Source organism: Trachurus trachurus (assembly GCF_905171665.1).
Source record: "Trachurus trachurus genome assembly, chromosome: 7".
Taxonomy (NCBI): domain Eukaryota; kingdom Metazoa; phylum Chordata; class Actinopteri; order Carangiformes; family Carangidae; genus Trachurus; species Trachurus trachurus.
The window spans coordinates 32831767-32849119 of NC_139901.1; the positions used below are offsets into that span (position 1 = coordinate 32831767).

Sequence of the window (17353 nt, forward strand, 5' to 3'; positions counted from 1 at the left end):
TTAACAACTTGGAAAACGTGCATATTATTTGTTGTCTTGCGAAGAATTGAATGAGAAAACGAAGAGGGAGAGCTAGCTTAGCATTATGTTATAACCAGAAATTGATATTTTTATGCTGTGCCTGTGATGTGTCAAATATATATATATATAGGCTATATATAAAAGATTTAATGTGTCGATTTAAACATTTTTGAGTTGCTGATTGGCAGGATTTGTTCTTTACTCCTCTTTGTTTCCAGTTATGCTAAGCTAAGCTAACTCTCCACTAGCCGTAGCTTTTTCTAATTTATTTTTTCTCTTGTTAATGAAGTGAAAAAGTACATTCACCAATGTGTTGAACTATTCCTTTAACACATGAACATACAGTATAATCAAATAAAAAGAACATCATGTTTAATCAAAGCTAATGCTAAGCTAAAATGAAGAACCTCAAGTATTTCCACCGTGTGTGTGTGTGTGTGTGTCTTTTCCTTCAGCTCAGTAACTGGATGCTAATCCTTGTCACACCGGCTGTAGTAGCTGAAGATGGTGTTGTCGATCCACCGGCGGTACTTGGACACGGCCGTGTAGACGCCAGGGAACTGGGGCTCAGCGCAGCCGTAGCCCCAGGACACCAGGCCGTAGACCCGGCCCTCGCAGACCAGAGGACCGCCAGAGTCGCCCTGAACCGGGAAGACAGAAACACATAATAAACCATAAGTCTTCTTAAAGTTATGGTTTATGGTTTACTAAAGAAGAATTAACGTGTTAAAAAGCAACAGTGACTTGATCTACACTGCAAAAACTCAAAATCTTTCCAAGAATATTTGCCTTATTTCTTGTCAAAATGTCTCATTTCTAGTCAAAACTAATCTCTTCCCACTTTAAATAAGACTCATCACCTAAAAATGAACTTGTTTTTAGAAAATGTTCACTTGTTTCAAACACATTTTCACTTGAAATAAGTAGAAAAATCTGCCAGTGAAAGCAAGTTTTTTGTGCTCGTAATAAGGAAGAAAAACTTGCTCCACTATCAGATTTTTCTACTTATTTCAAGTGAAAATCTGCTTGAAACAAGTAAAAAAAAAGTGTCTAAAAACAAGCTGCTTTTTATCTGATGAGTCTTATTTTAAGTATAATGGGATTTGTTTTGACTAGAAATTACATTTTGACTAGAAATAAGACAAATAGTCTTGGTAAGATTTTGAGTTTTTGCAGTGTATCTGTGTCCTCTTTGCCACTTAAACACGAGCATTTCACCTATTTGTCTGTATGTATTCATCCACGGCTGAAAATAGTCCCATAACAGGAAGACTGTGTCCATTTGAGTTAGGCTACATTTACACTGCAAAAACTCAAATATCTTACCAAGAATATTTGTCTTATACGACTCATCACATTAAAAAGTAGCTTGTTTTTAGACACTTTTTACTTCTTTCAAGCAGATTTTCACTTGAAATAAGTAGAAAAATCTGATAGTGGAGCAAGTTTTTCTTCCTTATTACAAGCACAAAAAACCTGCTTTCACTGGCAGATTTTTCTACTTATTTCAAGTGAAAATTAGTTTGAAACAAGTGAAAATTATCTAAAAACACGTTGTTTTTTTAGGTGACAAGTCTTATTTTAAGTGGGAAGAGATTAGTTTTGACTAAAAATTAGACATTTTGACAAGAAATAAGACAAATATTCTTGGAAAGATTCTGAGTTCTTGCAGTGTAGCTACTAAAAATAAGACTGGCCATTTGTTTCAGAAAGTTATTTATACTTTCTTAAAAAGTAACACACCATATCCTGAGATACATGATTAGACATTTTACAGCCAGTGCCAGGGATGAGTTTAACAAATGAGAGACAAATTACTGTAAAGTTGAAATTGACAAGATGTAGTCGTAATAGCAGAATAAAAGCAATAGATAGAATCAAATGTAAAAGTAAATGCAAATGTAGGCTACATTTCATTTGGCCTTTTTTGCCAAAAACATGAACACTATAAATCTTATTTTGTGGAATTTAAAGAAGAGGAAGATGTACTTCAGAATGACAAATGAGAAGAAAATAAAATTCCACATAGAAAAGTATACAAGATTTATTGTAATAGATTCTTAACTGCAAACTTCAAAAGGATAAACTACTACAGATGTGACCTACTATATAAGTCATAAACACAAAAGTATTAACTTTTATAAACTTTTATAAAACTTCCTCTTACCTGACAGGCATCTTTTCCACCGGCGGTGAAACCAGCACAGATCATGTTCTCTGTGATGTTGCCGTTGAAGGATTTGCTGCTGTTGCAGTTCTGCGTGGAGACGATGGGGAGTTTGACGGTGCGGAGCGTGGAGGGGATCTCTCCTCCTCTGGGGTTGGTGAATCCCCAGCCCGACACCCGACACATCCGGCCCTCTGCGATGGAGGCGTCGTGCCGCGGCAGCAGAGCGATGGACACGTAGTTGTTCAGGTAAACCGGGGCCCTCAGCTGGAGACACGGTGGACAGAGCGGTGAGTGAAGGAGCAGTGGTTGTTGTAGTGGGTAAACTGCTTTTTAGGTGGTAAACTGTTCATACTTGTATCACATAGGCCGGTGGTTCTCAAACTTTTTTATATCAAAGACCCTAAAATTGATATACAAATTAGCCCACAGACCCCCATTGGACAAAATTATGTAGAAAACACCAGAAATACACAAACAATCAATGTACGTTTAAATTAGGCGTACCTTTTTTTGAAAGATTATAGAGAAATTTCTGGAAAAAAGTGGTAAAATTTCTCCAAAAAAGTTTAAACATTTTTATAAAAAAGCGGTAAAAATTCTCACAAAAAAGTGTAAAAAAATTTTTTGAAAAAAGTTGTAAAATTTAGCAATTTTTTTTTTTTTGAAAAATCTGGCAAAATTTCTCAGAAAAAGTGGTAACATTTCTAAAAAAAAAAAAAAAAAAGTTTTAAAAATTTTAGAAGAAACTTTTAAAATTCAAGGAAAAATGGTAAAATTTCAAAAAAATAAAAAAGTCAAACAACAATAAAAGAAGTGGTAAAAGTAAAAAAAATAGTATATAGTAAATAGTAAAAAAAGAAAAAAAAGAAATTAAAGTTACTCAAGAATTCTAGAAAAAGTGGTAAAAAATTTCAAAATATTATAGAAAAAAAAAACATTTCTCAAAAAAAAGGGGGGGGGGCAAACAATAATACAAAAAGGGGTAAAAATTTCTTTAAAAAATAGTAAAAAGTAGAACAGAAAAATTGAGAAGAAACCGGTAAAATTTCTCAAAAACATTGTGGACCCCCTTGAACCCTGTCAACCCTTCCACTTTGAGAACCAGTGACATTTACTTTAGTTGGATAGTTTTATTGTACTGGTATACTGTCATATTTATGTATTTTCAGTGGCTATACTGAGTATATCTGAGTCACTGATTCAGTCACAGAGCAACATCTGAAATCAGTAAAAAAAACAAGAAAACAAAACCCCAGTACTTTGCGTACTGTACCTTTATTAGCATGATGTCGTTGTTGTTGCTGGTCACGTTGTATTCAGGGTGTGGAACCAGAAGATGAGGCATGATTTCCTGCTCTGTGCCCTCGTAGATGGTGAGAGAATAGTCTCCTGCCACGATCATCATGTACTTGATCCTGCAGAGATAAAAACAAGGCGATATCCTCACTGTGAAACGGCTCTTTAATATTAAAGGTCCCATATTTTACAATTTCCCACAGTTTTATTTTAAGTTGTCAAATCCACAGGAAGATTTATTTATCATGGTGTTAAATACCAAGACCCAATCCCAGTGCAGTTCTCTTTTTTACATCTCCTCTTTCAAGCTGCTAACATAAATCCTGTGGTGTTGGATGGTGAATCTGCTGTAAGTGGGCGGGGCTTGGGACTGCTCCATTGTGATATCACAAAGTTACAGTCACGATTTAGAATATAGACCTGATTTATTGAAATCTCACCTTTTGAGAACTTAATTAACTTTGTCGTCAAGACATAACAAGCAGCCAATTAACCCTTTTTGGAAATGCAAATGAGCATTAGACCTGAGGGACCTAGCAAGTGAGGTTTAATCACAGCCTCATCAGTGAATCCTATCTTAACTCATTAAGTGCCAACCACGTAATTTCTCGTTTTTCGTTCCCATGCGTTGAGTGCCAAAAACGAGATTTTTCGTTTTTTGCTTTTTTTTTAAATTATGAAAATAGATACTTTAATACACATTATATGTAAATTTGGGGACTCTACGACGAGGAGAACTGAAATAGATGACGATCAAAGTCACATGACAGCTCATGATCTGGAAGTTTTTATCATAACTCGGCTTCTGCAAACGGAGTTCTGCATGCAGATGCAGCGCAGCTGCTCTGCTCTCACCCGCGCTGCTGCAGCAGCTGGGAGCAGAAACAGGAAGCTCTCAGCCGACAGTCCGCCCGGTCTTCAGCTGGAGCAACACCGTGTCCTCCCCAAAGTCCCCCCGCGGTAAAATCTGATGGTCTCTGGGCCAAAGCAGACCGGCATCACCGACCCGAACCACAGACGGACCGCGACCACCGGCGGGACCGGTCTTCCCGAGCCGCGGTGGCCGACTGACCCTCACGTTCCGCGGGGAGAAGCTGTGACACGGCACGGTGCGTCTGTGTTATTGTTGTTTAGTGGCGCCCCCCCCGCCCCCGCTGGTGGTTTTGTGAATAGAACAACCATTGTTGTATATATTTATCTTATACGAGCCCTTTGATCCAGAAATGCGAGTGTCAGAAGAGCGACAGACACAAACAGCGCACCTTTCATAAAAGACGCTCTATCTCCTTTTCTAGAAAAAAAGGAGGGATTTTGGTGAAACCCAGCCATGTTTAGCTAGACTTTTCTCAGGAACAGAGGCACGTAGAAACAAACGGTTTGTGGCCACTTGAAGCATTAAGGTAAACCTTTCAATTGAGCTACAGTATGTGTTGGTGGCAATAATATAGAATACACTATGGCTCTACATAAAAAGTCAAAAATGGTCTAAATTGCCGGTACACTTGACTAAAACTTTGGAAAGGAGCGCGGCACTCAATGAGTTAATATGCAATCTAGGTTTTATGCAAGTTGTGCAACTTCTACTCTGTATAATCTGGTGAGATCTTAAAGGGATAGTTCAACATTTAAAGGCAAATTGGCCCATTGCCATAATCCCTATAGTCATAACAGTAAGTTTGTTACCTTTAATTGTCGGTGCAAGCTGTTTTAGAACGGAGCAGAGCCGTTTAGAGGGAAATACAGAGTCTGCTTGATGAAAAACTGTCCCTGAAGGCAACGTGCATCAGTGGTTTTGCATGTATTTCCCTCTAAAACAACTCTGTGTGGTAACGTTGTGTTATTATCTCATAGCGTGGTGAATGTGCAGCTCACAACTTGTCCACCAGAGCGTTGTGGAGTTGTTGGATTGTGTATTTGATGAGTTTGATGAGGGAAACCAAGAAATCCCATAATGAGCCTCCGTAGCGTAGCTCTGAGCAGCTCCCGGCTCTGCTCCGCCGTTCTAAAAACAGCTTGCACCGACAATTAAAGGTAACGAACCTACTGCTATGACTATAGGGATTATGGCAATGGGCCAGTTTGCCAAAATGTTGAACTATCCCTTTAAAGTCATCATCTTGGCCTGGAGTTAAACCAACGTGCAACACAACCCCCTAACCCACAGATTTAAAAAAGGTTTGAACGTTTTCTGTTGTCGATCTTCATCTTACAGGAGGTTTTATTGGCGCACGGGTTGGAAATACAACTCCTAAATGTGTTTGAATGATTTTTCCATTCTGTTCCTATGACTATGGCTTTCTATGACATTCACTCTTACAACAGTTTTATTATTGATATCAATCACGGCTGAATTCCATTTAGCTGCCTCGGTGTGAGGCTTCTTATTGCACTGGGACTTTTATTATGAATACGGAGCCATTGCTAGTGTGACATTTTAGTTACACGTGCAACACACAATTAAACGTGTCAAAGAAAAAGTAGCACACGTGTGATTAATGACAATAATGGCTCAGTTCCTTTTTATTTTTTGGCTGTAACAGTAGCCTACACTGTACCAGTTAAACCAGCATAGCACTCTGCCAGTTTCCTGGTACTGAGACAGCCTTAATGAACAATAATATAGATTATAATGGAGATAACAGCAGCTCACCCGATGTTACAGTGCGCTGCTGTGATCGCCCAGTACTTGTTTATCAAGGAGCCTCCACAGATGTGCTGACGCTGCGTCGTCTGTATCGACACAATGTACTTGATTGAATGTGGAACTGGTGCGTATCCTCCGATTATCCGCCCCTTTGCAACGTCCAGACCTGCAAGTCACACAGAAGGAAATATAACGATTAGTTCAGATCGGGTTTACACTGCAAAAACTCTAAATCTTACCAAGAATATTTGTCTTATTTCTAGTCAAAATGTCACTTCTAGTCAAAACAAATCAAATTATACTCAAAATAAGACTCGTCACATGAAATTTAGCTTGTTTTTAGGCACTTTTTACTTCTTTCAAGCAGATTTTCACTTGAAATAAGTGGAAAAACCTGATAGTGGAGCAAGTTTTCAAGTCTTTCTTATTACAAGCACAAAAAACTTGCTTTCACTGGCAGATTTTCTACTTATTTCAAGTGAAAATTAGTTTGAAACAAGTGAAAATGATCTAAAAACAAGTTAATTTAAGTGAAAAGAGATTATTTTGACTAGAAATGAGACATTTTGACAAGAAATAAGACAAATATTCTTGGAAAGATTTTGAGTTTTTGCAGTGTAAAGAAAGAGACACACACACACACACACACACACATACTGTATCAGTCCATAAGATTTCTTTACATAACACACAGAACAAACACACACAGCTGTGGTTTGATTAGATTACAACAACAGCTGCAGCATCAGGGGGAGCAACAATAAAAAACAACAACAGAGACGATTCTGGTTTAAAAGATCAATGAAAAAACAATCTCATCTCCGAGCTGCACTGAAGCACATTCAGTCTATTGATCTCATGTTAACACACGGGAAAACACTTTTTATCTCACTGATTTGATTTTTTTTGTGTTATTCTTTATGCAGTGGTTTGAATCCTTATTATTTGTATTTAATAATTTCCATTTTGTGCCTTTTTGATGTAGTATTATTATTTTTGTGCTTGTTAATGTTAATTTCTTCAGGAAAATATTGCACTTTTTACTGCACCACATGAGATTTTGCATCAAAATAAAGTAATGTTATGATCTTATATTGCCCTAAAACACTATTTCAAGCTGTTATCTCAATTAATAACCATTAACTACCTCCTTTTGAATCTGTTTGTTACCAAATAAAAACCAACAACCAGTGCAGAGCAAAACTGAGTTGAATCAATAGAGGGTATGCGTTTACGTCGCCGGCAACGCCCCATTCGATCGGACTGAGTGGCAAAACAAACCTCCCTCAACGTGCGGGCGGAGCGGTGGACTCATAAACTGGATAAAATATCTTATATCAAAACAAATGTCAAAAGGAATCGACAACCAGCTCCCCGAAACTGTTATTGTGCAGAGGGACGAGATTACAGCTGTTACTGTCGTCCTGACCGTGACTCCCGACACTAAAACACGAGCTGCTTTTATTCTGAAAAACTCTGACCAGTCAAACTGTAGGATGTGTTAGAGGACTAATTTATCTGTCTAAACATCATAACTACGACACCTGAAACTGTAAACACAGCTGATCGATCGAAAAACAATGACCGCTCCAGTGAATTTACTTTCCGTCATTGAGAACAGGATCTTGAATGTAACTCGGTCAAAGTCAGACGTATCCTCAAGATGTTTAGCAGCTCTGTTAGGTCATGCTGCTTTACATGCTGGCAAAGCTAGACATGTCAGACTTGTGTGGGCTCGGAGGAAATCGCTCCGTTACTTGCTCGTTTTTAAACTTTGGCGGCTCTGCCACTCGTCTTTTGCCACTCGGTGGACGTTCCACAGCGACTTCAGACTACCGTGACGTCATGTGCATACCCTCTATTGTGTTTTTGTTTTGTGCTACAGGTTGTTACCACATCTCTTTGCAAAGTGTCAGAAAACCAAGACTGATGTAAATGTGTTTTCTCATTGAATTCACCATAAATATGGTTTTAAGGGCTTTAAACTAGTCACAAGTTTCCTCTATTGTTTGTAGCAAATGTGATTATCACTTCACAGGAGCTTCCTACTGTAGCTAGAGTTGTTTGTACATTACAGGAGGTTCAGGGCAGTTTGGAGGCTGCACACTGCAAAAACTCAAGAATATTTGTCTCATTTCTAGTTAAAATGTCATTTCTAGTCAAAACAAATCTCATTATACTTAAAATAAGACTCATCGCATTAAAAAGTAGCTTGTTTTTAGATACATTTTAGTTTTTTCAAGCATATTATTTTCACTTGAAATAAGTAGAAAAATCTGATAGTGGAGCAAGTTTTTCTTTCTTATTACAAGCACAAAGAACCTGCTTTCACTGGCAGATTTTTCTACTTATTTCAATTGAAAATTAGTTTGAAAACTGTCTAAAAACGAGTAAATTTTTAGATGATGAGTCTTATTTAAAGTGGAAAAAGATTAGTTTTGACTAGAAATTAGACATTTTGACAAGAAATAAGACAAATATTCTTGGAAAGATTTTGAATTTTTGCAGTGCATTGATCAATATCAGAGATGGAGCTAGCTGGTTAGCATGCTGCTAACTTCAGGTGATAGTGCAGCCAGCTGTTGGCGAGACAAGGGAAGAAGTCTGGTGCTGTAAACAGCTGTTAATGCTAATGCTAGCCATGTAGCAGTAACAGAACTTATATAATATAGGTCAGTGTAGTTGGTGAAGCTGAACTGGATCGATGGTTTAGTTTCGTGCATGAGAGTGAACAACAGCGACCGAGAGCCATTACAGCCACAGAAGAGAAGAGACAATGGCTTCTCTTAGCTTCTCCTCCACATTGACCCTGAGGCCATAATAAGCGGCAATGGTGTGTGTCAAAGAGCAGAAGGGTAACTCTATATACAGCCAGATAAACGCACACACTCATAATATACGGACATGAAAGCATTATGTAAGAGGCTCGAGCTTGGGATTGAACCTTTAACAATGGGTCTCCTATTGGGTGTCATGCAGGTTTGAAGTGTATAGAATTAGATATCATAACAAGGTTTTAATGATTACTGCACACACACGAATGCATGCACAACTGCACATACATAGACTTTTCTGCCCCGTAATTTGTCGATATTTTCAAAATAAAATACATTAGGAAAGTAAAAGTTTATCAGTTTCCTGCGACATCTCTTGTGTTGAGCCCCAGATCCCAGATCCTAGATTCTAGACCTAGATCTTGTTAGAGATGATTAACAGAGTCCTCTTTCATTCATTCTGTCTTTGTGACATAATTGTCAGGCACAAAAGGGGGCGTCGGCCACAATTACTTATTGTTATTTTTGTCGTTGGGCTTCATCTTTTGTCTTTTGTCAGGTTTCAAGTTCTTTTCACGCAGATGGAAACTTTTACTGAACTCGTCATTTCAAAAGCAAAAGAGAAAACTTATCATACAAAGTTTTAGAAAATACTATAATAGAAGGTCAGCCTCTTCAAACAAGCTGCAATCATGTGTATTTGCAGTACATTTACACAAGATAAAACAGCCTCTCTTCATGCTCATATTCCTCTTTGGACGTTTCTCATGTGATTTAATGATTTAAAGCTGTTAGATTCTCACTCTGTGCCATTAATCTCACACTTTATTTTTGCCAAAACACTTCCTCAGGAGAGCATCAGTGCTTACAGTGCCACAGCGGAGAGGGATGTATTTAAAAATTAATAGACGGGGTTACTAATTACACATCAGATAAACATTCTGCGCCATATAAATATTTATCAAGTTTATGAACTCCAAAACTGACGATGCACTTTTTTTTTTTCTTAAGGATGTTAGACAATAGCCTCAACTTTCCTGTCCTTGCAAACCCAGAGGTTTATCAGCACATACATACAGCTTCATAATGAATAACCTTGTCATTTCAAAATAAAAGCAGCTTTTTCTTCTTATTATTATTATATATTATTTTTACTTACAGTTGACAGCCAGGACGTCCAGCAGCAGAACACACAGCAGTGAAGATAAAGATGGCAGATCCATAGTGAGACAATGGCAGCAGCGGTCGTCTGCCCACAAAGAGAGGCTTCAGCTGTCTGCTAATCTCAACGGGAAGTCATCACACCTGCACTCTCGGGTTTCTTATAGTTCTTATTTCCGTTTCCATGGTCACCACCTTGTCCCCGGTCGGATATATAATTGAAGCTTCCACAGCACAGGACAGGACAGGACGGCTCGGCACGGCTCGGCTCGGCACGGCCCCCCTTGTCTTGTCTTGTCTCTCACCTCTACTGTGACCTACTGGAGAGACGTCCGACACCTGGGTCCATTCTTTATGTAATCGTCCACTTTGTTGTCGGCCCATTTACTGTCACATAAAGGCCGAGGGTATATATATATATAGAGAGAGTTTTTTATTGTGTTGTCATGAACCTGCACGTCGAGATCCTCCTGTAAAAGTTTTATCACTTCTTTCTCTCTCTGATGTTGTAGCCGTCGTCTCAGCCTCAAGCAGTGTTTTGACTTATTACTGAACAGTGGTGGATAGATAGATAGGTAGGTAGGTAGGTAGGTAGGTAGGTAGATAGATAGATAGATAGATAGATAGATAGATAGATAGATAGATAGATAGATAGATAGATAGATAGATAGATAGATAGATAGATAGATAGATAGATAGATAGATAGAAACAAAGAAGTAAAAAGAAATGGGGTAGAAGAAAGAAAGAAAGAAAGAAAGATTGGAACAAGAGAGAAAAAAAAGGACAGACGGAAAGAAAGAAAGAAAATGGGAAGGGTAGATGGAGAAAGAAAGAAAGAAAGAAAGAAAGAAAGAAAGAAAGAAAGAAAGAAAGAAAGAAAGAAAGAACAAAAGGACAGAAAGAAAGAAAAAGAGAAAAAAGAGACAAAGGGTTTGAAAAAAGAAATAGATAGATAGATAGATAGATAGATAGATAGATAGATAGATAGATAGATAGATAGATAGATAGATAGATAGATAGATAGATAGATAGATAGATAGATAGATATAGAAGTAAAAAGAAATGGGGTAGAAGAAAGAAAGAAAGAAAGAAAGAAAGAAAGAAAGAAAGAAAGAAAGAAAGAAAGAAAGAAAGAAAGAAAGATTGGAACAAGAGAGAAAAAAAAGGACAGACGGGAAGAAAGAAAATGGGAAGGGTAGATGGAGAAAGAAAGAAAGAAAGAAAGAAAGAAAGAAAGAAAGAAAGAAAGAAAGAAAAAGAGAAAAAAGAGACAAAGGGTTTGAAAAAAGAAATAGATAGATAGATAGATAGATAGATAGATAGATAGATAGATAGATAGATAGATAGATAGATAGATAGATAGATAGATAGATATATAGATAGATAGATAGATAGATAGATAGATAGATAGATAGATAGATAGATAGATAGATAGATAGATAGATAGATAGATAGATAGATAGATAGAAACAAAGAAACAAAGAAGTAAAAAGAAATGGGGTAGAAGAAAGAAAGAAAGAAAGAAAGAAAGAAAGAAAGAAAGAAAGAAAGAAAGAAAGAAAGAAAGAAAGAAAGAAAGATTGGAACAAGAGAGAAAAAAAGGACAGACGGAAAGAAAGAAAATGGGAAGGGTAGATGGAGAAAGAAAGAAAGAAAGAAAGAAAGAAAGAAAGAAAGAAAGAAAGAAAGAAAGAAAGAAAGAAAGAAAGAAAGAAAGAAAGAAAGAAAGAAGAAAAAGAGAGAGGGGGATGATAGATAGAACAAAGTAGATGGATGGATGGATGGATGGATGGATGGATGGATGGATGGATGGATGGATGGATGGATGGATGGATAGAGAGGGAAAGATAGAAAGAAGTTATGTAAAATACAAATGAAGGAGTAAAAGAAAGAAAGAAAGAAAAAGAGAAAAAAGAGACAAAGGGTTTGAAAAAAGAAATAGATAGATAGATAGATAGATAGATAGATAGATAGATAGATAGATAGATAGATAGATAGATAGATAGATAGATAGATAGATAGATAGATAGATAGATAGATAGATAGATAGATGGATGGATAGATAAGTTTATTGGTCACATGCAAAGCTAAAACCAAGGTTAAAAAACAGTGCAGTGAAATGCAAAAAAACGTATTAGATTTCTTTGGTACTTATTACTCTTACTTTTACATTTCCAAGACAAATATTTGTACTTTTACTCAAGTTAATTTCTGGGAAGGCTGAAAAGTAAAAGTACTCTTTTTTTTTTTTTTTTCCTAAAATCCTATTGGACACAAGCTGTGTTTGTCAAAGAAGGAAACCCTAACCCCTAAAAGCAGCACATCAGTGCAGCTGCTTTCAAAGAGTTCATTCTCACAAACAAGAGTTAAAAGCTCCTTAAATTCATTTAGAAACAATTAGAGTAATTCATTGATGTGAACAATAAGACATTTACTCTGACTCTGACTTTTACTTAAAGTATAAAAGCATGTACTTTTGGATACTTAAGTACCTTTAAAAGCAAGTACTTTTTTACTCTTAAAGCAGAAGTAAGCGATCCGGTCGTTTTGGCTAATGCTGCGTTCCAGGCAGGCTTTTGAAACCGTAAATTACAGCCTCAAGTCACGACTTACGACTTTGTAGCGTTCCAGGCAACCCACTCGTGTTTTTCCGACCTGTTTTACCTGTGAAAGTCACTATAACGGCCACTCGTAACTTCTGACCCGTGAACTCGTACCAGATCAAACTGGTACCACTTCACAGGTCGGAAAAACGCGAGTTCAGGTTGCCTTGAACGCACCATAAGGTCTTGTCAGCAGATGGAGTTAGCAGCCCCCGCCCTCGTCATGGATCTATTGGTCCTCGTCCCTACTTCACCGCATGCACGCGCATCCCTTGGCTGCACACACAGAGAGGACCGCCCCTTTATGCCGTTCTCTCTCCTCATTGGATAAAAACTGTAGGATACGATAAATGTTTTCTCTTCGGCTCAGAGCAGAGCAGAGTGACTGACAGACCCGTGTTTCAGACCAAACACTCTATGTAAGTGATTGCTGTCGGAAGATACAACTATTTAAGACTTATATTAACACAAACATTCACCTTACTTCTGCTTTAAGTACCTTTAGAAGCAAGTACTTTTTTACTCTTACTTGAGTAACATGTCCACTGAGCTACTTTTACTTGTAACGGAGTACATTTTGACCAGTAGTATTTGTACTCTTACTCAAGTACTGGGGTGGAGTACTCTGTCCATCTCTGCTCCTAATACGGATCAGATGGAGCTGCTGTCATTCCCTAAATGAAAGAAAGAGTGAGGGTCTCTCTCTGCAGCCCCTTTTATCATCGTACAGTGTGACTCGACTCCTCATTGATTTTCCCCAGGACGGATTAATGAGGGTTTTGACTGATCACTGTACAAGCAGCGAAAGCTTTTGTATTAGAGCAGGTCGAGGGAAGAAAGGAAAGGAAAGGCAGCGCTGCAGCTCCACATCTATTCCAGGGACCGACCGGGTGTCATTAAAAATGGAGCAGAGTCTCATCACGGCTCTCATCCCTCTGTGGAGTTCCTGACCTCGGCCGGCTAATAGCCCTCTCTGTTGCCCTCCTCCGCTGCTGCCACCGATAGCTCCTGGTACCTCTGTCTCACACTGCAAAATCTGAACATCTTTCCAAGAATATTTGTCTTATTTCTTGTCAAAACGTCTCATTTCTAGTCAAAACTTTCCACTTTAAATAAGACTGATCACCAAAAAAGTAACTTGTTTTTAGATTATTTTCACTTGTTTTAAACACATTTTCACTTGAAATAAGTAGAAAAATCTGCCAGTGAAAGCAAGTTTTTAATGCTTGTAATAAGAAAGAAAAACTTGCTCCACTATCAGATTTTTCTACTTATTTCAAGTGAAAATCTGCTTGAAAGAAGTAAAAAGTGTCTAAAAACAAGCTGCTTTTTAATGCGATGAGTCTTATTTTAAGTATAATGAGATTTGTTTTGACTAGAAATGACATTTTGACTAGAAATAAGACAAATTTTCTTGGTAAGATATTGAGTTTTTTGCAGTGCATCCCCTCATCCCCCCTCTCCTGGGTGCTGACCGCCGCCTTTTTTCCACATGACCTCCTCCTCGGGTCCAAGTGCTGTCATCGTTATATTACACATGGCTGCCAGCTCCCCCCCCCCCCCCCCCCGTTCTCACATTCATCTGTCTGTGGCCCTGGGATGAAAAGCCAGCTGTACATCACCGCGCACAAACACAAAGCTTTAATCCACCACCGTCCCGTCCTGTTTTATACTCACTGGACTTATCAGCTGAATGGAAATAAGAGTTTTTAAGTTGCTCTTCTTTCCATTCACTGCTGCATAGAAAGAATATGCAGAATGGAAAATACCATAATGTTGTTAGAGTGACAACACTTGCATTTGATAAAGGCCATAACTCCATCTATGAGGCATTTGCAAGCATTTATTCTATTGATATTAATTTTTACATATTAAATTATATGAATGCAACTTTCTGGAGAATGCAATAAACAAGTTACACATATAAAGTCCATGAAATGTAGCTAAAGGTGGAGAATGCAGTAAGAGGACATTAAGAGGTTAGAATATTATGTATAACTAGTTTGGATTTATAATGTATCAGAGATAAACTTCATGCATATTTACTAATCATCAGACTATAAACTGTGTTTTTACACTTTGACTATTTGTTTATGCACCAGTTGTAGTTGCTTCATATTATGAGAAGTTATAGCCTAATTAGATTTATGAACATGTATTAAAACAATGTGCATAAACTTCTTAGAAATGCTAAATGAGGGGTTAGGTGAGGTGTTGGCATCATTAATCAAAAGCATGTGATGTTATTCATCATCATTCACCACCAGTCGTCTTTATGACTCGATAAAAACAAACTTTTATCAGGTTGTTTGATCGTTTTCTGACTGATTTAAATGCATTCCAGGTTCGTTCGTTCCTTCGTAATCTGTTTGTTTTTAATTACTGACGTGAGAGGAATAAACTCTGCTCACTTAAAAAATAATTAATAATTCATGACTGTAACAAAATGTTTCACTGGAGAGTTGCCGTGACGATCCTGGGATAATCTTAGTTTACAGTCTCCAGAGAGTGTCGGGACACCGACGGCTCATCGGTGTCAGCAGCAGTGACTCAGCACTGACGTCCTGATTAAACTTTATGCAGCGTGAACAACATCATGTTCATGCTGCTCACAGGAGTTTCTCATGACAGCATTTGAACATTTTAACCTCAACACAGCAGGTCAGCTATAGGAAAACACTACATTTAACATTTTGGCAAATTAAAGGGATAGTTCACCCAAAATTTAAGGATGAATGAGTGAAAGTTCAATTTGGGGTGAACTATCCCTTTAAGTTTCAAATTCAACCAATAACGCAGCTAATTTAGCCGGTTAATTCTGAACCTGCAGATTACGTGGCTGTTTTCGAAGGCTGTAATTTGTGCAGCAGGTTGCTTGTGACCTGTAGTTACGTTTTGTTGCTAGGCGACACCTAGTGGTCACAGTATGTAGCTATGACAGGAAGTGCAGTAAAGAGCCTAAGGAGCGTAAGAAGGAGGTTGGAGTGAGTGCATGGGTTAGCTACACATAAGACTGAGGTTTGATCCCTGTATTACACAAAACAAAGTTAACAACTTAAGTACAGTAAGTAGGTAGTAATTTATTCGTCCATTCAACAAAACATAAAACATACACACACAAATCAGTTTTCCATGTTCAATAATAGAAAGTAGCCGTTTAGATCAGCAGTGTGTGTGAATTCGGCGCTACTCAAGCTAGCCGTTGTGACCAACGCACTTTCGGTTACTTTCACAAAATAAAACACATGTTGCCCTTTACATACAGAAAACCATGACGATAGAATTTGTGCTTTTACTTTGAAACAGGAAGCTAACCTACCCTCGATGTAGCTAGCTTGAACCAAAATAAAGCGTCTTTGCTTGAACCCTCCGTTTTGACCGATCTGGTCCCGTTAGCGGCATTTGACCGCTCAAGATGCCTTACCGGAGAGTTTTGTCAGCTCTGAGACCAAGATCGGCCCGCCGGTTTCCGTTTAGAGTTGCTGAAGAGTTTCTCTGATGACTTTAGGTGGAGGCAGGCTAACACTACCTATACACTTCCAGCGTTTGAGCTAAGCTAATTAGCGACTTTAGGTGGAGGCAGGCTAACACTACCCATACACTTCCAGCGTTTGAGCTAAGCTAATTAGCGACTTTAGGTGGAGGCAGGCTAACACTACCCATACACTTCCAGCGTTTGAGCTAAGCTAATTAGCGACTTTAGGTGGAGGCAGGCTAACACTACCCATACACTTCCAGCGTTTGAGCTAAGCTAATTAGCGGTGCGCCAGCTCTGCCCGTATCTCCCTTGTTACTGCACGCACAGTGGAAAGGATGGTGTCTATCTGCTGGTCATGGACTCGGGAGTGAGGCAAGATGCAAAAAAAAAAATGTTGGCGTATCCCTTTAATCTTCTTCTTCACAGATGTGGTGCTGTTGACAGTGAGGTGCTGATGATGCGTTCAGGTCGACCTGGTTTACACCGAGCTGAGCCCAGAGCTGAGGGTGATTCAGCAGCTGGTCACGATGCCTCCTGGTGCCGTAGGTGTTCGTCAGCTCCCTGTGGAGGAGGAGCAGGAGGAGGAGGAGGAGGAGGAGCACAGGGCCGTTGTATAGGGGAGAAAGGTGATGATAACTCTAGGGGCCCAGCGCCCAGTGGGGCCCATAAAAACCCCCAGTAGTCTAATCTTTGTATGACTGATTTATTCTGTGTAAGACCCTGACTAATACTCATAGTACACTGTAAAAACTCAACATCTTTCCAAGAACATTTGTCTCATTTCTTGTCCAAATGTCTCATTTCTAGTCAAAACTAATCTCTTTACACTTAAAATAAGACTCATCACCTAAAAATTAAAGCAGAAGTGAGTGATCCGGTCATTTTCGCTAATGCTGCGTTCGAGGCAGGCTTTTGAAATCGTAAATTACAGCTTCAAGTCACAACTTACGACTTTGTAGCGTTCCAGGCAACCCACTCGTGTTTTTCCGACCTGTTTTACCGGTGAAAGTCACTATAACGGCCACTCGTAACTTCCGACCGGTGAACTCGTACCAGATCGAACTGGTACCACTTCACGGTCGGAAAAATACGAGTTTCCTTGAACGCACCATAACAGTCCTCGTCGCTACGTCACCACATTCACGGCGTTCCTTGGCTGCACACACAGCCCTGCATGCCGTTCTCTCTCCTCATTGGATAAAAAC

General features: G+C 38.6%; 1 protein-coding gene across 1 annotated transcript; it reads right to left on the reverse strand.

The window, feature by feature from the left end:
* Window positions 1-491: 491 nt before the first annotated feature.
* Window positions 492-10128, reverse strand: LOC310988686 (trypsin; the record flags this gene model as incomplete). Its single annotated transcript, XM_083975371.1, has 5 exons — window positions 492-662; window positions 2189-2455; window positions 3465-3606; window positions 6138-6297; window positions 10065-10128. 5 exons carry the CDS (start codon window positions 10126-10128, stop codon window positions 492-494), a joined length of 804 nt encoding a protein of 267 aa, XP_083831497.1.
* Between the last annotated feature and the right edge of the window lie 7225 nt (window positions 10129-17353).